The sequence below is a fragment of the Molothrus ater genome, chromosome 11 (genome assembly GCF_012460135.2).
Source record: "Molothrus ater isolate BHLD 08-10-18 breed brown headed cowbird chromosome 11, BPBGC_Mater_1.1, whole genome shotgun sequence".
In the NCBI taxonomy this organism is placed as follows: Eukaryota; Metazoa; Chordata; class Aves; order Passeriformes; family Icteridae; genus Molothrus; species Molothrus ater.
In genome coordinates this window covers 272727-297994 of record NC_050488.2, presented here as the reverse complement: position 1 = coordinate 297994, position 25268 = coordinate 272727, and the positions used below count along the sequence as shown (strand labels likewise).

The 25268-nt window shown below is 46.8% G+C and overlaps 1 protein-coding gene across 15 annotated transcripts in view; it reads left to right on the top strand.

The window, feature by feature from the left end:
* IQSEC1 (IQ motif and Sec7 domain ArfGEF 1) overlaps positions 1-25268 on the top strand; it is a 296694-nt gene that overhangs the window by 139402 nt on the left and 132024 nt on the right. For 5 of the 15 annotated variants that reach the window (XM_036390801.2, XM_036390811.2, XM_036390803.2 and 2 more), the window contains one exon: positions 16298-16342. The exons of 9 other annotated variants lie outside the window; for them this stretch is intronic. In XM_036390801.2, coding sequence (XP_036246694.1) covers positions 16298-16342 — 45 coding nt within the window. Of the gene's footprint in view, positions 1-16297; positions 16343-22880; positions 23541-25268 lie in introns of those variants that run through there. One more of the 15 variants, XM_036390806.2, reaches the window with a different exon arrangement.

Below are 25268 nucleotides of genomic sequence, written 5' to 3'. Positions count from 1 at the left end.
ACTGCTCACCATTTGGGTCTTTTATTCTGTAATTAGGAGTTTCTCAGAGTTGCTTCCCAAAGATAGAAACAGTAGGAATTTCTGATATTTTGACTTGCTTATCTCCCTCCCAGATGTAAACAGTGATTACCACTCTCTCCTCGGTGAACTGAACTCTGGAGCACTGTAATTATTCCCTTGCAGAGGGGAGGGTTTGTCCAATCTTTCAATGAGTACCTTTTATCTATTTGTGCAAAGGAAAACAAAGAAGCCAGACTGATTTAACCCTGCAAATTCAACCCCCCAGCCTGCAGGGCCAGTGTGTGATTACCCTGGAAGTGGCTGCAGTTAATGATGAGGCTCAGGAGAAAATGAAGGCAAAGCCTGCCCAGCGTTATTGGCTGTCACAGGACACTGGCATGGGGTGTTTCTATCCAGTAGTTTTCCAATTAAGGGGAAATAGGCTCATTAGGGGTTGCTGGGATTTGGAACAGTTTGGATTTGGAGCTGTAGTGCCCCTGAATTGTGGCATTTTCTCTTCAGGAGCACACAGAGAGCTGACCTTCCCTGCTGCAGTGGAAGCCAGAAATGCAGGAGTAAACATTTCCCTCTTTGAATAAATCATGGCTGGCTGAATAAAACATGCTGTGCATCCCTGGGTTTAGCAGCATAGGCTGGTAGGGGCTCTCATAGCTAACCAGAGTTAGAAGTAGATGACCTAAAATGCTGCATGCTATTATAAAACAGGGAAAGGTACCAGCAGAAAAATTCCCCTCCCTAGGTGAATTTGCACTGTTTTTGTGAAGAGTGAAGACTGTCTTACTGTGCATTTTGGGATGGAAGGCAAAGTAGAAATGGCATTTTTCTTATTTTTTCTTATTTTCTCCTTCCATGAACTCAGAGGGCTTCAAAAAATCTGCTGCTTTGAGGGAGTTCAGATGGGGAATTTCTCCTTTGGCACCTTTAGGCACTTGCACTGTTTAGGATCAGGTTGGTTGCAGTGTGGAGTTCTCCTGTGCAAACATATTCACCTCTTACATGGTTTTGCCTGGAATAGGTGGGTGAGACTCCAGCTTTGCACAGCAACCACTGCCTTGCTGTTATTTTCTGTGCTTGTATTATTTTCTCTCCTTTAACAGCTGTGGGAAGTCCCTAACACAGCTCAGAGCAGTGTGGACACTCTGGGCTGGAGCAGGATGAATTTTTGTGCACCACTAGATGGAGCAAAAAAAAAAAAAAAAAAAGCCCAAACCAAACCAGTTCAACTGAGATAAATGAAGATATTCATCTCTCAAACTAGATTTTAACTAGCTGAAGGAAAATGCTGTGTCATGTAGGAGAAGGAGTGATCCCCTGAGAAATGCAGCAGGTGTAGCTCTCAGCATGGCTGCAGTCAAGGGTTTCAGATGCTGCCTTAGCCAAGCCAGCAGCTGTGCCATGGAGCAGAGATTGCCACCATTCCAGGCAGCTCAGGACTTGTGGGCAGTTGCAATTATAAAGTAATTTATGGCCGAGGCAGCTCCTTCCTTGAGCAGTGCCCAGTGAGTGGAATGGGATGGTCAGGGGTGCAATGAAGCAGCACTGGGACAGCACCTGAGGTCACTGGTGAGAGGTGAGCACCTGGAATTCCCTGCTTGGAAAGACTGAGCCCCTCTGGAACCCCCTGAACCACAGTTTTGCAAGAGGAACAGGAACATTTGCAATCTGGAATATTTAGTTGCCAAATGGCCCCTTTGACATGCAGCACCAATTCCTTTTTCACCTGAAATGGAGTGGGGGGGATTTTCTCAGAAAATCCGACCCCAAAACCCACACATCCCAACATCTGTGGGAGCCCTCGCTGCCTTTGTGTTGTGCCAGGATGGGGTGCGGGTGCTGGTAGAATCTTTTTAGTTTTTTTTCTTTTTTGATTTATTTTTTTTTCAATAATTGACAATTTCCTGGCGTGGGGGCTAGAGGGAGCTCCAATGCAGCCTTCCCGAAGCTTTCCCGGTAAATCACTCCTGCCTGGAGCTGCAAAGGAGGGAGGTGGCCAGCTCGACGTACTTCTGCCGCCTGTGAACACTGGAGATGGGATATCTATGGATATCTATGGATATCTATGGACATGTATGGATATCTATGGATATATATGGGCATACAGGATGCCCTACAGCCAGTCTCATTTATATGTTTTAGAACTGTTATCATAAATGTTGTCTGTACATTTTATAATTATTACCCTAAATAGGCTGTTTGATTGGGCCCCCACCTTTCTGGAGTGCAATGCAGGGTGTGTTCCAGGGAAGGTTTGTGTTTAAAGCAGAGGAAAAGCCACAGGGGGTGTTTCACATCCCACTGTCACTGGTGGCTGTCTGGGAAGGGCCATGAGAACAGGACAGACACACAGCAACACCTCTCCTAGGCTAGTAGGTTTTCAGATAAAGAAATTGATTGTTAAAAGGTATGGAACAATATGATCCTATAGATTTTATTACTGCTAGATGAACATATCTGCTGAAAATCAGCAGAAAATCCAGGTTTATTGAGCTACATCTACTGAAGTCATTTATAATAGTTAATGGTATCACACCTGCATTTACAAGGTGTTTGGCATTCTGAGCCTTTCCCCTCATGTTTTGGGACATGGTTTAGTGTCATGGGGGTGTTCAGCTGAAATTTGGACTTAGGATCTTAAGAGGTCTTTTCCCACCTCAATGATTCCGTGGTTCAGGTGGCTTTCCCATTTTCTTTTAACTCGCCAAACTGCAGCAGCTGCTCAAGAAGGGGAGGGTCCTGTCCAGGAGGGGCTGGACTGAACAGCACTGGGGGTTTATCCCATTCCCTTGGTATTTTATCCCATTCCCTCAGTGTTTATCCCATTGCCTGGGTGTTTTATCCCATTCCCTTGGGGTTTTATCCCATTCCTGGATGTTTTATCCACACTCTGGGTGTTTTATCCCATTCCCTTGGTATTTTATCCCATTCCCTCAGTGTTTATCCCATTGCCTGTGTGTTTTATCCAATTCCCTGGATGTTTTATCCCATTCCTTGGGTGTTTTATGCCATTGCCTGGGTGTTTATCCCATTCCCTCAGTGTTTATCCCATTCCCTGGGTGTTTTATCCCATTCCCTCAGTGTTTATCCCATTCCCTGGGTGTTTCATCCCACACTCTGGGTGTTTTATCCCATTCCCTAGGAGTTTATCCCATTCCCTCAGTGTTTATCCCATGCCCTGGGTGTTTTATCCCATTCCCTCAGTGTTTATCCCATTGCCTGGGTGTTTTATCCCATTCCCTCAGTGTTTATCCCATTCCCTGGGTGTTTTATCCCATTCCCTAGGTGTTTATCCCACTCCCTGGGTGTTTTATCCAATTCCCTCAGTGTTTTATCCCATTCCCTGGGTGTTTTATCCCATTCCCTTGGGGTTTTATCCCATTCCCTGGATATTTTATCCCATTCCCTGGATGTTTTATCCCAGTCCCTGGGTGTTTATCCCCCTCCCTCCCCCTGCTCACCCTTCTGGCAGAGGGAAGGGGCTCTGGGGCTCAGGATGAGCCCGGGGTCAGGGCAGGGAGCTCGGGGCTCCAGTTCCTCGCTGGAATCAGGGATCCCTCCTGTGCTGAGCTGCCACAGATGGATGGAGGAGGAGAGGCAGAACTGTACTGAGTCCATCCACGAGGAGAAATGCCATTAATGGCTTCAGGGAGAGTTTTTCTGGCTGTGTCTGGATCCTCTCCAGCCTCCTGCTCCCAGCCATGAGCTGACCTTCTGTGCCCCAGCCCCGCCACCACCCAGCTCCCTGGCCATGACCTGGAGCTGTCCAGGCACTGACCCTCCAAAGAGACCCTGGGGACCTTACTGGGGATGGGAGGGACTCCTCAGAGCCAGCCAGTTTTGGTTTTGGAATCCTGCAAGGTCAGAAGGAGTAACTGTGCAGCTGACATGGAATGAAACAGAATCACAGCATGGGCTGGGCTGGAAGGGACCTGAGCAATCATCCTGTGCCATGGGCAGGGACTCCTTCCCCAGAGCAGGTTGCTCAGGCCCCACCCAAAATATTTTGGTTCCATAGTGAGTGCAAGGCAAACATTTGGTGTTAAAGTTTCTGTGAAATAAATGTGCTGGTATGGGAGGGTTCCACAGACCCTGATACTGAGGGAGCTGGGGCTGCTCAGCCTGGAGAAAAGGAGGCTCAGAGGTGCCCTTATCACCCTACAGCTCCCTCAAAGGTGCCTGTGCTCAGCTGGGGCTGGGCTCTTTCTCCAGGCAGCACTGACACAACCAGAGCACACAGCCTCAAGGTGTGCCAAGGGAAATCCAGGTTGGATAGCAGGAAAAAGTTTTTCATGGAAAGGGTGATAAAGTTCTGGCATGGCTGCCCAGGAAGGTGGTGGAGTCCCCATGCCTGGGTGTGTTTAACAAAGCCTGGATGTGGCACTGGGTGCCAGGGTTCAGTTGAGCTGTTGGGGATGGGTTGGACTTGATGACCTTGAAGGTCTCTTCCAACCCAGTCATTCTGTGAATTCTCTGAATTCTGATGAGCGAGGCCACTTTGTTTGTGCCCAGCTAAACCTTTATGTGCCATTCATATTTTATCTCAGTCATTTCTGTAAAAAGCAGGTATTGTTGTTTTCCCTTTAGACCTGAGATTTGAGAAAATTTTAAATAATTGTCTTTATTTGCTAAACAAGCTGGGAAGTTGGAATTTCAAATAACCAAAAGCTGTTTCCTTTGATTTATGTTTATTTCCCATATTCAAAAGAAAATGCACAAAACAATATAATGAAAAGATGTCCCTTTCTATATTCTAGTGCTTCAAGCAAGTCCTTCCTGTTCCATAGCCATTCAAGTATTTAGCTATTTTTATGTTATTTGTGTGCTCTTTGGCCTTTAATGATCTTTGGCTGATGCATAGTGATGCATAATGATCTTTGACATATGCATTCCTAGAACAAATGCATAAAATCAACCCAATTTATGACCCGTTAATGTAAGCATTTTATCCTAAAGAAAGTGTGTCACATCTCATTCACCTCTGAATTTTTTTTCCAAGCCAATCACTGGAGCATTGCACACCTGAAAATGAGATAGCGTTGAAATCCATCTTGCTCTCTTCAATTAAATTCATTTTTACGGAGGATTCAATTAGTTGTAATTGCTGCTTTACGACACGCGTTTGCCAGGGGCTGGGGTGGGGAGATAATTAATCTTGATCAGGCAATGGTGCTCCAATCATTTTCCCCTGTCCCAGCCCAACCAGGGCTGTCATTAATCAGGAGCTGTCCCCGGCTCGGGGGCTCTGCCAGCGCCGTCCCTGCCCAGGCAGATGGGCCTGACAGACCAGGCTGTGTGCTGGGCTCAGGCTGCTCGCATTAAAGTCACCTCAATCCTTTGTTAGGGTGACTCTCAGCTGTGCCCCCCACTCTCAGGAGTGCTGGAGGTGCCTTCAGCATCCAAACTGGGGTTGGGGTGCTCTCCATGTGCCTGGAGTCTTCAGGAGCCCACCAGGACATTCTTTATTGTTGTAGTTGAGACAGAGACAATACAAAGCAACCCATTTCATTTCCAGAAGGCTTCAAACCCTGTTTTTATTCTACATTCTTACAAAGCCCCTAAGTTTACACTTTACTCACTGGTCATGAGAGACAAGCAAAGTGCTTCTTGGAATAAGCAGTTACAGGTTTTTCCTATTTATCCTTCTTTCTTTCATAGGTTTCTATGTCAACAACCTTGGCAGGGAATTCTTTCAGGGGTAAACATGGATCCTCTTGTCAAACTTCTCTGTGGCTCACAGAAGTTGGCTGTAAAACCTCTTCCACACTTTGTAACTTTAGTATTGAGTCTATCTTTTAAAATTGTCTTCTTTTTGATTTGAGGGAGCTCACTGAAAGTTTTGTGTTTATTTTTATGCTGGATTCCAAGGGAGGCATGGACAGGAGCTGTCCTTGGGTCGGGACAGCTCCTCCCTTGGTGGAGGGAAGGAAAGAGCCAAGGCTGAGGCAGGAAACAGCCACTGCTTTTAGAAGTAAAGCTGAAAGCAACAAATAGGCATTATCGACTCATTTGATGCTTTTCATCAAAGACTGAAGGATGATCAAAGAGCCATGAAGGGAGGCAAAGGTTCAGGTGTGTAGTGGAGCAGCAGGAAGTCGTGACTTCATTCCAGATGAGGCCAAATGGATGCTGAGCTTGGCTTTCAAATCCGTTTTAGGGACCTTATCACCAAAGGGGTATGGGGACAGGCAAAGTGATACAGAGAGTCCATCATCAGAAGGCATGAAAAAGACACCTTATTATTAGAAATGTGCAGTTCTTAGAGAAACAATGGTGGACTAAGACCTGATTGGCCTTTAGGAATCTTCTCTCACACTATTGCTGAACTATGAATAGCACACTCTGGAGAACCATATCTATAAACAATGGTTACAGAAAGAGAGATGATAATTGTTTGAATTCTTTCCTCTAAGTTTCCCACAGCTTCTAAAACCCTGGGAGAGCTATGCCTCTCTCTGTTCAGAGGATATGGAATTACTGCAGGACCTGTCTTGGCCACAGCACTGAGCCCCCTGCAGAAAGCCCACAGTCACCTTGGTCAGGAGCAGGAGCATGTGGGAGGCAGTTTTTGGTAGTGTTCATGTCAGATGCTTTATCTTAACCTGGAGTGGGAAAACCTGGGGCTGTGGAGGTCAAAACTGGAGATGAAGTGGTGCCTCCTCCAGGCAGATGGGCAGGTTTCTGTCCAGTGTTTCTTCCATCTGATTCTCTGCTGTGGAAAGGGTAAATGGTGAAATGGTCTTTGAGTAAAACTGAGAAGTGGGGAGGACTCATGTAAAGCTTACTTTGACATTTTCCTTCCATGTTCTTTGTGTTTTGAGGGTTTTTCCAAAGAATTTCAGCACTCTGTGTGTGTGTGTATGAACACAGAGCATTTTCCAGGTAGGGCTGCCCTCCAAACACATCCAGCTGCATCCAGAGGGCAGCCAGAGCCTTTGGATGCATCTGGGGCTGCTCATCCTGATTTCTGGGTTTGCACTGAAGCTGCAGGAGTTCTCATGGGTACAAAGGCACCCTGAGCTGTTCTACTGTAAGTACTGGAATTTAGGATGAGTATGGGGAGCACTGGGGAGCTCTTGAGTTGTGTAAATCCCATGGTCATTTTATTGTGGTTTCAACTGGTTTGTTTTAATATCAAAATTCAGGGCAGTGAAAAGTCTTATTACTGTAAATTGATAAAAGTAAACTGCCAGTTTACTTGCTGGAAAATCCTGTTTCCTTTCAGTTGAGGAGCTGCTCTGTAGCTGCCCATCCCTTTCCCAGCACACACACCACTAACCCCATGTTTTGTTGTTTGGCCACAGACCTGCTGACATAGCTCCACTTGGGTTTGGGTTTGGATTCTGTGCTAGCTTGCTAATTGCATGTTATTTAACTTAGGTTTGTAAGCCTTTGCTTCCAGAAAGCAATGATGCTTCTAAAAAAATCCAACCCTGCTTTCAGCCTGTAAGTTTGAGCCTGCAGAGGAGTGGGATCACTGAAACATTGACTGTGCATGTGGAGTGATAAAGAAGTTGTTTTCTGTCTTTAAAAAGAAGCATCATACCATCTGACAGACTGATAGAGTGCACTAGAATTTAAGCCATTGAATCTACTTATCTGAAATATCTCTGTCAATTTTCCTTTTGAGAAATGATGGGATTAAGATAATAAATGCAGCTTTGCTGAATAATAGGGAAGCAGCATATGGATTGTAGGTCTTTGAATGCACTTAGCAGCATGTGTAATTCTGTGTATTTCCTGGGAAACAAAAGAGGGATGCTCATTGATCCACAGAGTCTTGTAATGTGCTGCTCCTGTGAAATGCTGGGTGAGCACAGAGGAGCAGCACTGGTGGGCAGGGGAATATTCATTGTTTGGGAGGGGATGGATGGAAACAGGTTGGGAGTCATGTGAATGCTGAACTGGCAATGCTGATGGTTCTGGAGAGCTGCAGGAACGAGTGGCTTTGTCATGGCAGGTGATGGATGAGCCCTGGCAGTGCAGGCTGGGCTCCTGCTGCCTGTGGATCTCCTGCCCACCCCCCTGTTCTGTCCCTGTGGGATGCAGAGTGCAGGGAGCTGCTCCAGCTGCAGACGTGCCCCAGCTCCCACTCTGAGCTGGGCACGTAGGGGCTGCTGATGGCAAGGTGAGAAACAAACCTTTGGCCTAAAAAGCAGGGGAAAAGTGGAGGGGAATGTGTCCCTGAGCCAGCCCTGAGTGCCAGCAGGAGCTGTCACAGTGTGCAGCTTCAACACACCTGCAGCACCTGCAGCAACAGGAACAGGCTGAGTTTCAGGTGATGCTGTGGTGAGTCTGCCTTGGGGTGGGATAGGATGGGATGGGATGGGATGGATGGGATGGGATGGGATGGGATGGGATGGGATGGGATGGGATGGGATGTGGCCAGGCTGGGGTGTGTTCATGGTGTGCTCACCTTGGGGAGGGTTCATTCTCCCCTGCATCACTTGCACAGAGCTGCTGGGAGCTGGTCTTGGAGGACAGTGGTAGAGCTGCTGAAAGGACACGTGAGATTCAAACACAGGTTACACCTGCAGGTCAGGGTTACTCCCCAGCCTTTGTTTTCTGTTGTTTTTCAGCAGGGTGGTCTCCAATGCCATGGGAGGATACCTGGGGGCCTGGGATGTTTGTGGTCCCTGGGTGGGTCCTGCTGTGGGGAATTGTGCAGGTTGTCTCTCTGGGCTGTTGGCTGGGATTTTGCTCATCCAGAGAAGAGCAGTTTGCCTAACTCAGGTACTCCCAGTGCTCCATTTACAGCCGTCAGGGAACCTTTCACATCATGTGAAAGTGCTTTGGGATTTGTGGCTCTCACAAGCATCACTTTCTGTGCAGATGATGCACAAACAAAAAGGGAAAGCTGCTGCTGGCCAGGGACACCAGTGAGGCCTCCTGGTGGAGAGCAAGTTTGTCCAACCATGTTGTTGAACAAGACGTTTTCAAACAGTTCAGCTCTCAGATTACATTAGCAGGCTGGACCTTGGCCTCACAGGGGATTAAACATAGATCTGGAAGCTTTAATGTCTTCAAACTGAGTTATATACAATTGGCTGCTGCTATCACAATGCTCCTTCTCTTCCTTCTTTGGAAAACCCCAATTCCCATGCTGCATGTATGGGTTGGTTTTGTTTTCAGGGTTCTAAATTTGAGCTGCAAATAGTAGTGAAGCTTGTTAATAAACATCTGATCTTTGTGTAACTCTGGGAATAAGTGCAATTTAAATGATGGGCTTCACTTCTAACAAAGCCAAAACCACATCACTGCAATATTTTAATATGAAATCAGTTCCTCTGGCAAGATAGCACCTTGAAAAACAATGCTGAGTAGATGTTCAGCAGATAATAAATTCTAAACTGCTTCTTGTCACTGGAGTAGGTCCCTGATAAAGTTATTTTTCTTCCCAGAGTTCAGGGCTTGGGGGCTTGCAGATCCTTTGGAAAACCCAGCAGAAGTCTGGGCTGCATGAACACCAGGCAGTCACAGCAGTGAAATCCTAAACATCAGGGCCATTAACCTCTAGGTGTTGTTGTTGGAGTTAATTTAGCTCATGGCAGTTTTTGGAATTTAATTTTTCAAGGAACATTCTCACTATACAGGGTGTGTGTTACTACAAAACAGAAATTACAGCATTTCTGCTTCTGCAGGTCCCCCCACTGTTACTCTGCAGACTGCTCTAGGAATGCAGGTCCCAAGTTTGCAAGCACAAATGGCTTTTATTTAATGTAATTCTGTTGCCCCTGCACAGAAATTCAATTTCACTTTTGTGCAGTGTTCTGAAATTAAGGAAGCCAGCTGAGCCTTGCTAGTCTGGCTATTTCCTCCTGGCTTTCAGGGTCATGTTGGGCTTTGTTTCCTGGACATTGTTTTTCTTACAGATCTAAAATCTCTTTGCTATGCTGCGATTGTATTTTGATTTGGAAAGCATGCTGTAAAAATGAGTGTTTGGGCACACTTCTGTGTGAGTGACCTGGGCAAACAAGCTGTGCTCTGAGGACAGGCAGGAGCTGCTTTCCATTTCCAGTGCTGGGAGCACTTCAGACCCAGCCAGGGGTCCAGCACATTCCCAGCTTTGGGAATGCAATTCACTTCAGCCCCCAGCAAGGAAAGCTTTTTTATTTCTAAGAGCAGCATTAAGCACGTGTTTAAATACTTCCTTGTCTAAATGGTTCATTAAAATATTTGGAACAAAATGTATGAGAAAACGAGAGGCAGGAATTCCATGGTATCCTTTAAAGCCCTTCCCTCTGAAAACTGCCTTTCCATAGGTGAGCAGTGCCAGCTCTTTAAGCACAGCTATTAAATTGTCTGTCCAGCAGAAAGGCTGAATTGGAGGTGTATTTTCAGGTTGTGTCCAATGACTGCTACCAATGGAGCGCTGATTCCCTCTGCCCCGCTCACCTACAGGAGAGGGGCAGGACAATCCTGCGGGATCCTTTGGAGCGGGGCTGTTCCACTTTTACATCTGCACCGAGGCAGCTTTGCTGAACTGGATGTGCTGGTGCAGCTGCCAGAGCCATTGCAACTTCCCTGGGGGCTCCTGCCTGTGCCCCAGCCCTGCTGTGTCCCTGCAGGCTGGCCCAGGGTGGCCCAGGGTGGCCCAGGGATGCTGGCCCGGCGGGGAGGGCAAGCGAGCACCGCAGTGTCCATGGCTGGCAGAGGCTCCTGGCAGTGCCAAAGCCAGGGCCAGGAGGAAGGCAGCAGTGCCCTGGGAGCCTGGCAGTGCCAAGGCCAGAGCCAGGAGGAAGGCAGGAGTGCCCTGGGAGCCTGGCAGTGCCAAAGCCAGAGCCAGGAGGAAGGCAGGAGTGCCCTGGGAGCCTGGCAGTGCCAAGGCCGGGCCAGGAGGAAGGTAGGAGTGCCCTGGGCCCCTGGCAGAGCCAAGGCCAGGCCAGGAGGAAGGCAGGAGTGCCCTGGGAGCCTGGCAGTGCCAAGGCCAGGCCAGGAGGAAGGCAGGAGTGCCCTGGGAGCCTGGCAGTGCCTGGGCTGGCTGCCATTGTTAATGTGGATTAATTACTGCAGGCCATGGCTGCGGGTCTGGTGAAGGCCGCTCCAGCCAGAGCGACGTCGCTGCGGGGCTCCCTCAGATCCCTCCGAGCTCTGGGAGGAGACCAGGCCCTTCAGCAGCTTCTGCTCCTGGTACCCCAGTGAGAATTGCCCTCAGTTTGCTCCTTCAGAGCCTTTGCTGGGGGGGTCAGGTGAAGGAGTGTGACAGGAGCCAGGCTGCCAGGCCCGGGGTCCCTTGAGCTCAGGGCCTGTGGGGTTTTTTGGGAATGAGCCTCCCAGATCTCTGCCAAGGGACATGAAGGGATGATTTTCTTTGAATGGCTGGATTATCATTTCAGTTTTGTTTCTGGGGGATGGGGTGTCCTGGCTGAGGATGATCCTTCTGTCTGTCCTCTCCTTTCTGCCTGTTGGGATTGGATGCTTTGGGCTTTCCTTCCAAATGGAGCACTGACCCTGGGGTCCATGCTGTGCCAGACCATCCTCAAGCAAGGCTGAAGATTTCCATTTAGTGAAGCTGCACCTTGGAGTACAAAGAAATAGTTTAGTCCTCCTTTGTATGTGAGCATGTGGAGCATCACAGCACCAGCCTGCAGCGAGCAGGTTTCCCTTTCTTCCGTGAGCTGCCAGCTCCTGGGAAGAAACTGTGCCAAGCAGCAGCAATTATTCGCTGAGCAACACCCCAGACAGGGTCTTAAATATTTAATGTGTTATTCTGCATTCCTTCCCTCAGTGTGAGAGGGATGCAGTGCTGCAAGCACCGAGGCTCTGACAGAGCTCAGAGCTGCCTTTTTCCCCTCACACCCCTCTGAGCTGCTGTCTGCAGACAGCATATCTTTGTACTCTGATGCTCCAAGTGAATCTCCCTTCTTAGCCAAAAGATGATATATTTAAGCAGTCTTTATTTGGGATCAAGCTGGGGGTTTGCTTCAACTGCAATTATTTCATCTGTCACCACTGTGCGTTTCCGTGCCAGAAGAATATCTTGGCTTTTCTCAAATTGGATATTTTTCTGGCTGCTTGCACGATGTGTGCTTGTGCTGTGTGGTTATTTGTAGGCTCTGCCAGCAGTAAGGGAGTAGTGCTGGGGTCTCCTCTGTCCTCTGGTGAGCAGCTAATGAAGCAGTTGCAGCCATCTGCACTGATGGGAAGGGACTTTGCTGCCCCAGCTCAGCATTATCCAAGCAAATTGAGCCCGGAGGGTGGGGCTGCCCAGGGGACCCTGAGGAGGGCAGGCAGCTGGGCTGAGCCACCTGAGTGGGGACTCCCCCAGGATTATCCTCTCAGCCCAGCAAAAGCCTCCTCAGAACTTTGCCCTCCACCATGAGGTGTAAACCCAAGGCTGAAGTGTGGGCACGGGGCTGGGCTGTGCAGTGACTGTCCCTGTTCATCAGCCAGGGCACAGTTCTGGGTGGCTCTGACACACTGGAGCTTGCTGCAGTCACAGGGACATCTTCCAAAGCCTCAGTGGTTCCCACTGTCACTGCTGCACACGGAGAGGCAGGAGCTGGAGGGCTCTGTAGCAGTCCAGATCAGTAACACTCCTTGTCTGCTGTCACTGCTGAGCTAAACACCTCTGGAGGTTTTCACTTCTGCAGTGTTCATTCCCTACCCTCTCTATGTCACACAATATAAGGAGCTCCATCTTGGATTATTTCCAAAATAATCTGCAGTTATACTGATTTTTGTGTTTACAAAAACCAGTTTCTTTCATCACAACAAAAGCAAAATAAACCAGAGCTTTGGATCATGGCTCAAGATGCCAAGAGCTAATTGTGTGTTTCCCTTCAATCTGCTAAACCATTGTGGAATAAGGTCTTTTAGACACCCAGTTGCTGGGAATGCTCTCTGCTCACCACACAGTGCCAACAACAAGAGCTGGAGCCTGTGGCCTTGTTTTGTGCTCCAGGACAGAACTCTTGACTAGAATTGTGTTTATAGTTTTTGTCTGTGGATACCCAAAGCCTACTATCTGGATTTTAGACCAATGGCTTCTTGGAAATATTTGTATTTTCTTCTGCATGATGCACTGCAGAAGTGGGCTGGTCAATATTCCTGTGCTGATGGGCATAGATGGAAGCTCTGGGCAAGCTCCTCACCCAGGAGCTGAGGATATCCATACTTTGGATAATCCTTTTAGCCTTGACAGCAGTTGTTACTACCAACAATTGCACACATTCTTCAGGTTCCAGGCTGACCACGTTAGCAGTGAATAATCCCTGTGTGTGCCCAGTTTAGTTCCAGTTCATGCCACCATTCCTCTGCCTTTCCCTGAAATGCCAGGAATGTGCATGGTTCAGCTGAGTCACAGTGGAACTGGGGCAGATTCCTCCACTGCACACCTGGAAGGACATTGCAAACTCCATGGAAACCAACTGGAGATACAAAACAGCCCCCAGGGTGGTTTGGAGCATTCCCTGAGAATTCCAGGCAGTTCTGCAGTCTGTGCTCTGTCTCAGCTCAATTTTCACTCAAAGCCTTGGGCACAGTTCTGCAGTTAATGTACTTTGGGAATTTTAAAATTATCTTTATTAATACCAATGGAAATTATACATATATAGATGAGTCTATTATATTTAACAATACCTTTTTAATGGCTTCATCATTAGCTATTGTCTGTGCTTCTTTCTGGGCTACAAATGCCCTGAGCCAGTGCTCATTAGGAATAAACAGGAATGTCAGACCTTCCAGCTCACTTTGTTCACAGCAGTGCAGTATTTTATTTTCCTGTCCAGTCAATTTGTTAAAAAGCAGAACAAAACTAACAAACCTTATTTTGAAGTAACCTAAATGAGATATATTTTTATCATCCCTGAAGTGACCCCGTGTGCAATGAGATGTTTGGTTTGCTGCAGCTTTAATGACATTGTGTTCAGAATCTGGGTTATTTTTATGTTTTTAATTAATTTTCCATCTTTGAGCAGTTTGGAAAGAAACCAAAAGACTTAAATGGGATTTTAGCTGGAAAGAAAGAAGGGGAGCGATGATGTGATTATACTATTCTGTAAATTCAATAAGAATTAACTAACTTTCTGTACCCTAAATCCAGATCTTTTGGTAGAATTTAAATTTGATTTCTCCTGTTTCTACAGGGGGGGTTTGTGGCCACTAGATGTTGGTTTTCATGTTGTCAGACTGCTCCTGAGATTTTCCACAGCCAGGCTGAGTCTGGGCTGGGTGGCCAGGTAAAAAGGCTGGGCTATAACAACTGTGGGGGTGTAGCCCTCCTGTGTGGGGCTTGTTTTCCATCTTCCTCCCCACAGTGTGGGGATCTGTCTCATCCAGGGAGTTTCTCCACATCAGCTCCAGAAGCTTCTCCTGTCTTTGCCACTGTTCCTATATCTGATCTTCACCTAAAACAACCATATAGAAGTTGCACCAGGGGAGGTTTAGGTTGGATATTAGGAAATATTTCTTCTCTGAAAGGGTAGACAAGCAGTGGCCCAGGCTGCCCAGGGCAGTGCTGGGATCAGCACCCTTGGAAGTGCTCAGAAAACATCTGGATGTGCTGAGGGGATGTGGTGGGATGGATCTGGCAGTGTCAGGGGAACAGAGTCATCCTGGAGGGCTTTCCCAGCCTTGATGAGCCTGTGGCTTGTGACCCTAAGAGGGGTATTTTTGCTGAAAGCTGTGCTCTCAGGTGTATTTATATATATATAAAAATATATATATTATTTATATATATTAATATAGAAATATATTATATAGTATTCACTAATGTATAATAATATATTACATATAATACATTATTTATTATATATTAAAATACATTATTTATATATTAATATATTATTTTTATATATTAAAATAGGTGTCTTTATAAACAGAAATACACGTGCCTCTCCTGACTGAGGGTTTGGGTGCTGGGGAGTACCTGGGATGCCTGACTTCAGAAAGGAGAGCCAGGATTCCTAATGAAGCTGTAATCCTGCTCCTGGGGATTGTGCAAGGAGTCCCCAGGTCAGGAGAGCTCAGTGTCACCAGGGCTGTGCTGGGGCTGGGGCTAATCACTGCTAATTAGCATTTCCTCAGTATGCACAGCACACCCCTGCTGCACAAAGACACTGTCTGAGAAACATTTATTCATAGCACCAAGGGCCAAAACTGCTCCCAGCAGATTTTTTCTGCAAGTCTGGGTTAAAAACAAGGCAAAGCCCCACTGAGTGAGCAGGCTGGCACCTCCACAGCACACAGAGGGAAGCAGGAAACTGAATTATAAGTGAATGAAGTTCACCCTTTTCCATGGTTAAACCAACACCCAGCCACAAGGTTGGCATATGTGAGCCACCCCCTCAAAATTCAGCACCATTCACAGACCCTGAGCTGGGGAAGCAAACAAGTTGCAGGGTGGCAGAAGCTCCCCAAATCTATTTTCATGCTTTAGTGCTTTAGTTAAAAGCTATTTGGACAATATGGTTTGTTTCCATTTCTGTACAGCTAATTCTTGCTGCTTTTGTGGCCTCCTCCCTTCACACCACCCTGTTTATTTCTGTAAACAAATTAGGAATCTTGGCATTCAAAGTAAAGATTTGCCATTGATCTATGAATGGCCACTGTAAATATAATTAATGCAATTCTAATGTGAATTTTATGAACCTCCACAGACTGTACATGTTTATGGCTCTGTGAGCAAAGGCCTTTTGTGTAAGGGATAGAAATGGATGACTGTAAGTAACCATTTAAAAATTATGGGGCTTTGGCTGATATTTCATTACAGCCTGTGAAAAAAACTGGCTTCACCCTCAAAATATAACTCCATGTTACATATATATAATGTTGTTATAATAAACCTGGAGTCATGCTCAGAGAGAGTAAGGGTGGTTACACCACACTGCATGTTAAATATTGCTGCTCAAAAGTCAGCATAATTAGAGGACTTCTTCAGTTCCTACAATTACCTGAACTCTGTGCTGCAATAATTCTGCAGGACAGCTCCACAGGTGCCTTTTTGGGTAGAGAGCAAAAAGCCCCTGAGTGTAAAAGTCACTCAGATACAGAAGGATGGAGTGCTTTTAGAATATTGAAAATTGATCAGATTGTGGCTTATTCAGACCAATGTTTTTCTAATTCCTTCTTCTCGAATCTAGGAAAGGGTGATGGTTTTGTTGGTTGGGTATTTTTATTTACTCTCATGTTTAATGGCATGCTAAATACTCTGAAATGCCAGTAAGAATGAAGAGAATGTAAAGTCATTGATATTTAAGGACATAGAATTTTTGACTAGTTCATGCTTTAATTTGGTTTATACTTTAATCTTTATAATTTTATTCTTTTGCTGTCACCTCAGGACTTCACTGGAAACAGGAAGCAGCGTCTCAACCGACCCACTCAGGTACTGTAGCAATCATAGCTGCTAGCTGTAGGTCTGAGCTGACAGAAATGCCCTGTTCTGCACCAGCTGCTCATCTCACAGCTTCACCTTGCCCTGCCCAGCCAGGTACTGACCTGATGGCTGGATATTCCTAAGAGTGGATAATTTGCTCTTTTCTGGGATTTCCACTTGAAATTCAGTTCTGGCTTCCAAGCCTGGGTTTGTTCTGGGAGGAGCACCAAGGGGAGGGACAGAAGGCGTGTCTGTGCACAAACCACCTCTCTGTCAGATTTTTACAACCTTCATGCTGCCCATATCTGACCTGTCCTGTCCTGGGAGGTGTGTGCTGCCTTGGGGACAGTTGTGTGGAGATGTCGCTGGTGTTTCTGTTGCTCAGCATTCTGATAAAAGCACCCACCCTTCAGGGAGCTCTGTCACAGGAGGCACTGCCAGAACTGGGGTTTTACTTTGATCACTCCATTTAGAAAGAAATGTTTGGCCCTGTTAACACTGCATATCAAATGGGTACCTTGCATCTTTTATTCTCATCCCTACACACTGAAAAGTGCATCAAAGGCACAGAATTCCTTTGATAAAGCTGGGGCAGGGTCCCTCCCTCAAATCAGCAGCTGGTTTGGTACAAGTCTTCCTTTGGAGATGCTCTGGGTTGAGGATGTGACTTTTTCCCACATGATGTCATTTGAACCTTGCTTGAACACAACAGTGGGAGCTGCTCTGTTTAACCTTATTCAAATTAAGGCGCCTCTGTAATTAATCTTCCATTCTTACCCAATGTAAAGTCTTCTGAAAGTGAAGCATTCGCCTTGTTGCCATTTCCTAGCAGCCTCCCCCTCTGCTGTGATATTCCCTTTGTCCTCCCACAGCAGCACTGGACCACGTTCAGTCCCCACTGTACTTCTGTCCCATTGCCAGTGTGAAGGGAACACTGGGCCTTTGTCTGGCAGGACAATGCAGGAAAAATCCCAACTTGCCCCTGCTCTGCTCCTCTGCAAATCTGTTTCAACAAGAGCACCGTGTTGCTGGGGTGTGATTTACCAGAGCCGGGTATTGCTGCCACCTTTATTGCAGGCTGGAAATAGATTTTATTACAATGGTTTTTCTTTCATGGAATATTATTTTTTCCATGGGAGGAGGCTATCAGTGAGGAATTAGATGCATGCAGTGAATCCTTCTGAATGTTGAGGACTGGGCTGAAATAATACCTGGTGGTGACCAGACAAGGATGTAAAAATGCCACTCTAACTACAAATTGAATAGTTTTGTGAAGTTTTAAAAATCTGGAGTGAAACAATCACAGAGGAGAAACTGAAGAAAACTGTTGAGATTTTATCAGATAAAACTGAGAATTTTTCTTAGTGTTAAATAGTTATAGAGGGAAGAGCACGTGATACCCAGTCCACTTCAGCAGGTCAAATAAGCCTGCTCTGGAGCTGTAATTAGACAGCATTAAGGCCATTATTTATTAAGTACAATCAAAGATAATGGAAGGCTTCTTGTTCCTGGATGTGTTCTCATGAGCCTGTTGAGCAAATTGGCCTTTGAACAGCCCAGAAAATGGGATGTACCAATTAACATGGCCCCATGTCCTGTCAGGTATTTCCTAGTCAAGGTACTCTTTTTGCATTTTACCTGCTCACAGATTTCCTGTTCCCATCACAAGGGACATTTCCCCTCAGTGAACCACTCAGTGCTGGAAAGAGTAAAGGTTAATGTGAATATCTTGCTTCTGTCCATTATAAAGAGGAGAACATGTAAAAATTGGCATATTATATCTGTGTATATGTTGGTTGGCATAATTTCTTTCATAGCCTGCACAGGATTTATTCTGGATATTTTGAGTTGGCCTCTGTCAGCTTTCAGCTGGCATCTAAAAATATTTTGTTTCCTAGTATCTAAATTTTAACGTGGCCCTTCTGGAGGGGTGAATTGCCAGGCCTGTTCCAAATTAGCTGGAAATTTAAATGTTTGAGCTCTGCAGATATTTGGGGCGGATTTGTCATCTTCTGTAGCAAATTGATCAGCAGTGGTTGTGTGAGCCCAGGGAACAGATGTGCAGAAGGGACAGTCGGGATTAAGGGAATTAAGGGAACAGCAAAGTTCTTCCTACCCTTCTGCATGGGTACTTTGGCAGCTGAGTGGCTTAATAACCAAAACTAAAGGGTGGGATCAAATGGTGATTAGAATTCATCTGCGGGAGAGTGCAGAACTTTGAGAGCTGTCTGCAGCCAAAGAACTTTAGAGTTTCTGGAAGGTTTCTAGGCAGCAGAGCTGCCCTTCAAGTCAATATGGAAGGAAGAGACCTGAATTTATGTCCTGACTCTCTGGGCATCTCTGCAGAGCTTGTCACCAGCACCTTGGGCTGTCAGAGGGTGTCCCCAAGCCCGAGGGCTTGTGTGAGCTCTTCCACCTGCCCTGGTGGGGCAGGGATGCTCCAGGAGTGGTACCCAGGAATGCCTGCAAGGGTCAGGGAGGGACATCTGCTTTGCCAGAGCCTTGAACACCAACATTTGGCTTATTCTTTGTGCAGCCCAGGAATAACCCCCCAGCTTTGACATGGAGGCCACTTAGTGCACTTTTCTTTGTGTGCTGTGGTGTCCTGTGAGCAGCGAGGCCTTCCAACCTTCCAGGAGGAACTTCAGCATCTCTTTGCTAGCCCAAACCCTTGGTTTGTAGCCCTGCTCTGTACTCGCCCCATTTTTATTGTGGTGTGTGCAGGGTATCATGGATGAATATGGGATCCACACTGGCTGGGTCCCGTGGGATTCCTGAACTCCACAATACACAAGTGGCTCCCATGAATTTTTGTGTGTGGCCAGTCGAGTGTTTCACCCTGGAGTCTTGAAAGACTTGTGGAAAATAATTGAACTACTGCAATTTCTGTGCTCCACCTAAATAGGGGGATATGCTGTTTATCTGGGGAAGTGAAATATTTTTCAGGATTGTTCCTGGCATATCACTCTAAAAGTTGAACTAAGTAAATAACAGCAGTTCAATATTAGTACTTTGTGAAAGATTGTCACCAGACAAGTCAATTTTCCTGCTCTGCCCAACTTTTGAAAGCAGTACCCCAGGAACTCCAGCAGGCACTGGTGTCGTGCTGGGGTTATTTTATCCCTCAGTGGATTGTTTTCCTTCAGCCTCAGAGCTCCAGGGGTTGGCAAGAAAACCACCCCTAAAAAAGGAGGTGGTGCAATGTTCGATTTCCACTTGGCCCTTTTTTAGGGGCTGTTTTTGAAAGACTTGTCAGAGGCTGAACTCTGAGTGAAATTCTCAGCAAACTGCTTACAGCTCTAGTGCTGGAGCTGCAGCACATCCAAAAATCCCTGCTTGTCTTAGGCCTGGGAATTCCAAGTCAAAGGTTTCGGTAAATGCCTTTCTGAAAGAACCAGTTCTACATCCCGGCAGAGCGTGAGGTGAAGCTTAATTTCCTTTGTTGTTTTCTTCTGGAAGACAAGTGAAAATGAAGAACGTGTTGAGAGCGTGGGGCTTTTCATTTACAAAAGTCCTCATTAGCATTTTCTCTGCAGGGTGGGATAATCGGGGCTGGATGCTGTCAGGAAATCCATGGGTACATGGCTCCTATGCTCCAGCCCACTGCTTAGAAATAGATAATTAGGGTGATAAATAGGATTTTTTTTTTTCTGGAAAGGATATGATGCTGAGAAAGAAATTGCTTTGCAATGTGAACAGACAAAGGGGAAGTTTCCTGAAAAGTCTCATTTCAGGATCGAGTCTTTGGCTGGCGTCTCCTGAGCTTACTTGTCTTGGGCTGGCTTTCCTCTTTTTCCTTGATCCTGGGAATAGCTGACCTTGATTATGGGATGTAGCCATTTTTTTTCTTCCTTTTTTCCTTCTTTTTTTCTTGGAATGTAAAAAAATCCAGACACAAAAAATGTTACAACAGGGAAAACTCAATTTCTTTTCTTCTTTCATTTTTTTCTTTTTTTTTTTTTTCTTGTGCTGTTTTTTTTTGTGGAAACAAAGGAAAAAGGATTTCCCATTGCCATCTTGGCAGTACCAAACCCAGGGCAGGAGGCAGTGCCAGGAGGTTGGGGCTCCCCAGCAGCCACTAGGTCTCCAGGGCTTTCCCTCAGTTCCTCTTTAGATAAAACCACCCTGGAGAACAGGGGATGAAAAGCTGGGATGAAAGAGTTTTGATAAGAAAATCTAAATATCCTCACCATGATGGCATCAGTGACTTGAAAATTGCCAAGCTAATGAAGCCCAAGGGAATATGAGTCCAGGATGATAAATGGGCTTGGATTTGGGCAGTGTTTTGTGTTGTTGGGGGGATGTTGCTTTTCACAGATAACCAGTTGTGTTTGCTTAGGAGTCACCAGCTCTGGTGCAGCTCTGAAAGAAATCCCAGCAAATAAGTGCAGGCAGCACAAGGAAAGGACAGAAAGGGTACTTGAAAGAGAATCTTCACAAGAAAATATTTTTTGAAAGGCTCCAGTCAAACATATTTTTTCACTCCAAGTTGCTTTTCTCATGATCTGGTCATTCCCACCACCTGCCATGTCCTGTATAAGGTGTTTTTAGGGAAATACCACACAAAGTGTGACCCTGTTTAAGCATAACCCCCTGATTTCTTTGCCGCCTAAAGAAACTGCCAGTTCTTACATATATTTATAATTTCATTTAATTAAACTTACACAAGGCAATTTTCTAAGAAGATTCAAGGCACTTCTGTAACTGCACAGTGACAATGAGGAAAACCAGAACCCCTAAATATAGCCTATATAGATCTCTAAATATAGCTTATTATCCAGGCACTTGGGGAACTAGATAGGTCCACATGGAAAAGAGCCTCAGGTTGAGGCTTAGGGCTTGGTTTTCTCTGCATATTTTTGAAACAGCATTAAAATTCTTGTGGCATTTTAGGGATGGGATTGTGGGGGTATTTTATGGTTTGTTTGGGTTTTTTTGTTTGGTTGGTTGTTTGTTGGTTTTGTTTTAAACACTTGTCCAAGTGCCAGAGTGGTTTTGAAGCATTTCGTCAGATTCTGCCTTTGGTTTTGTTGTTGTGACTGTTGAACTCTCAAGTCCCTGTGTACCTGTTTGACAGCAGTGCAAGCTGTAGCCTAAATGTTTCCTGTGAGGGATTTTCAGAAGTGAAACAGAATCAGAAACAGCCAAATTGTAGCTGCTGGAAGAGTAAACTTAGAGCAAACTGCACACAAGCATTGGTCTCCCTCAGGACACTTCTTATTTAACAACAGCAACAATTTAATGTTTTTTTTAAAGATAAATTGCTGTTGAATTTCTTGTGTGCCAGTCCTGTGTGTTGCAATGGAGCAGTTCTGTGCTGTTGTTAACTCAGAGTATCCTGTGAGCCTGGAGAAGGGGAGGGATGGGCACAGATCTGCTTTCTGACCAGTGACAGCACCCAGGGAAGGGCTGGAGCTCTGTCAGGGGAGGGTTAGGGTGGAGCTCAGGGAAAGGTTCTACCCCAGAGGGTGCTGGCAGTGCCCAGGCTGCCCAGGGGATGGGCACGGCCCGAGGCTGCCAGAGCTCCAGGAACAGCCAGCACTGCCAGGGGTGCCCAGGGTGGGATTGTTGGGGGGTCTGTGCAGGGCCAGGAGCTGGATCAATGATCCTGGTGTGTCTCTTCCATCCCAGGAGATTTATAGAACCCCAGGCTGCTGTGAGTTGGGAGGAACCTTGAAGCCCAGCCCTTAAAGCCACCTCCCACTATTCCAGGTGGCTCCCAGCCCTGTCCAGCCTGGCCTTGGGCACTGCCAGGGATCCAGGGGCAGCCCCAGCTGCTCTGGGCATCCTGTGCCAGGGCCTGCCCACCCTCACAGGAGGAATTCCCACCTAATCTCTACTCTAAACCTGCCCTGTGTGACTCCATTCCAGGATTCTCACCCGTGGCAGTTCACGTTGGGATAGAGAGGAAAGAAGGAGGAGGAGGAGAAGGAGGAGGAGGAGGAGGAGGAGGGGAGGGGAGGGAGTTGGTAGAATTGGGCCATGGTAAAATATAGACATTTTTTAAGATTTGTGCTCCTGTCTTCTCAGAACAAAAGCAACCCGCGTTTCTCGTGCCCGGCCGAGGTTTCGGTAGCAAACGCTGCTGTTCCGCCATCCCCAGCCCGGGCAGTCCCAGCCTGCGGCTCGGGGGTGGCTCCGGAGCGGCTGCGGCTGCCGGGATCCCCCGGGATGCTCGGCCGGGATTCCCCGGAGGGGCTGGCCATCCCCGCCGGCAGGCTGCCTGTCTGTCCGCCTGGCTCTCTGTCCGCTTGTCCTTCTGTCCGTCCGTCCGTGCCCGCGCCCCGGGGGCTGTCCCGCTGCCGCCCCGCGCTTCGGGGTTGGTTCATCCTCCCCCTGCGCTCCCTGGCAAAGCGCGTTGGGAACCAGATAAGCACAATCTGGTGTGCGAGCGGGAGGGTCTGAGCTCCTGCCTGCCTTCTTTTCTTTCTTTTTTTTTTTTTTTTTCCCTCTTCTTCTGCTTTTTTCCTTTTTTCCGCTCCTTTCCCCTCCCCTCACGAGAAGCCCCCAGCTCCCGAGGTGCCGCAGACAATGGAGCTGATGTGCTGGTACAGGAGGAGCTGATTAACGGGGGGGGAAAGGGGAAAAACAGGGAAAAGGGCAAACGCCTGCAGCCCCGTGTGCTGAGATCACAGCTCTGCTCTGGGTACCGGGCAGTGGTGTCACAGCCCATCGAGATAATTGCCTGCATTTGCCGAAGTTCTGGGAGCTCTAAGGATGCTTTCCAAGGCTCCATCAAAGCCCGCAGCCGGGATTTCTCCACGCTGTTAGTCCGGGGGGCTCTCAGAACGGCCTAAACCAGCCGAAAGCAGAAGTGGGATTTCTGTGTAACACCAGTGATCCCGGTAGGACTGGGGGCTGTGGGAGAGAGCCAAGCGGCGAGCGGGATCACAGAGCGCCCATGCATTCGTGTCCTTTGTGCGCCCGGCTCTTTGTACGAGCGGGGCACGGGGGCTGCAGGTGCTGAGCGGCTGCGGGGCTGCCCCGGCTCGGGCGATGCCGCAGCCCCGCCATGGGGCACGGACACCCGGCTGCTCAGCGCGCCTGACTCATTCAAAGCCCAACAAAAAAGTCTTGTGTCGCTAAAAGCCCGCTGCAGACCGCGGTGGCGGCGGCAGGAGTGCTGGAAAATGCTGAAGTTAAAGGCCTTCTGCTTGGATTACTGGCAGTTTTTATGTCTCCAGCCTCTCCATGGTTTCTATAAAAGGTAAGAAAACGTTAACTCTGCAATGCTCTTCAGCACATGATGCCACCAGGGATTTTCCTCGCTGTTGTGCTCCCTGGGAGAAGGGAGAAGGGAGTGGTAGGCAATTAATGAGAACTTGTGACAAAGATTGTAAAGCTGCTTCTTTCTTTCTTTTTTTTTTTTTCTTTTTTCTTTATTGCTTTAATTATCAGCTGCTGTTGTCTCTGTGCATTTAGATGTGAAGGTGAGGGTGCTGTTTGGTTTTAACCTCTACTTTAGGTCACATCACCTAAGACTCAGGACTTTTTCTTCCCTGCTGTTTTATCCTTAGGCACAGTGGCTCGTGCTGGAGTGTCCACACTGTACATGACACTGGCAGATTAATTGAAATGTCACGGGCATTTATGGAACGCAGAGAAGACCCTTTATTTCCCTGAGATATTTAGCAAAATAATAGTTCATCTTTCCTCTCCCTCCCAGCACAAAGTGCACATCAGAGTCATTCAGAGCAGTGGGCACTTCACTTAGACAGGTCTGACACCCAGCTTAAATGATTGATGGTGAATGGTGATCCTAAAGAATAGGTCTGGGTGTCAGATGCATTGAGCTTGCCTATTTAATGGAACAGCAAAATAAGCAATTCCATTTAACATGTCCCTGAACTTACCCTGATGCTTTTTAATCTACACTTCGTTTTCCTTGCTCCTGATTTATGGTGCTGAGCAGAGGGAATTGGATGGGTTTGAATTTGCTGGGGGGAAAGTGGGGATCCCTTTGCTGTGAACAAAACCCGGGCGATTCTCTAAAACAGGATTCCGTTCTCCTTACGTACACTTTCTGCCCTGGCTACCTATTGTCAGCCTACAGAAAGTGCTTTGTACTAAATGCTAATTGCAGTTGAATTTTTCATGCAGTGACTGAAGGCTGGAAAAGGGAACTGTTCCAATCTTTTTCAAGGTTTCGGGGGTGCCCCGCACTTTCTGCATTGAGTAACACGGGACCCTCATCTGTGACCATTGGCTTGTGAAGTTTCAAAAGATAGCTTTATTCTCCTCTCCTTGGAGTTTTGCACAGATTCCACTGCCAAGCCAAAAAATTCCCAACCTAGCCCGAGCCCATTGTGATGTTTTCCTTGCTGAGAAACCATATAAAATAATAGAAATGGAGCCAGACTGTTTTGACACAAATAAATACTGAACTCGAGCTTTCTGTCTTGGGTTCCTGGCGAAATCCCAGCTTTGTGGCAAATGAATTTACTGGGGAGTTATTCTACATCTCCTAATGGAAACCCTTGCAATAGGGCTGCCCATTTATTTCCTTCCAGAGAATTAATTTACTTGCCATCACAGCCTGGATGTGCTTGAATCTTCTGTCTGCATGAGCAGCACTAAAACCAGGCCTTAAGCACTTCAGCATCACATAGAGGCACTTTGTTCTCATCTTTTTGAGAAGAAAAGAAAATTGAAGGAAAGTTGTGACTTCCTCACATTTGAAACAAAATAATTTGTTGGTTAAAGCACAAACAAGTGGGAAAAGCAGGTGCTGCAGAATAACAAACTTTAAATGCAAGGAAGTTCATCTGAAAAAGAAAGAAAAAAACTTTCTGGAGACTTTCAATTACTTTTTATTAGTGATTGTAAATTGTTTTAAATGCTCTTGGAAAAGAGCCCAGGGGCAATGGGGAGGATTTGTGTGTGCCCCGTGTATATATTTCCTATTTTTGTGTATAAAATGAGGCAACAGATAACC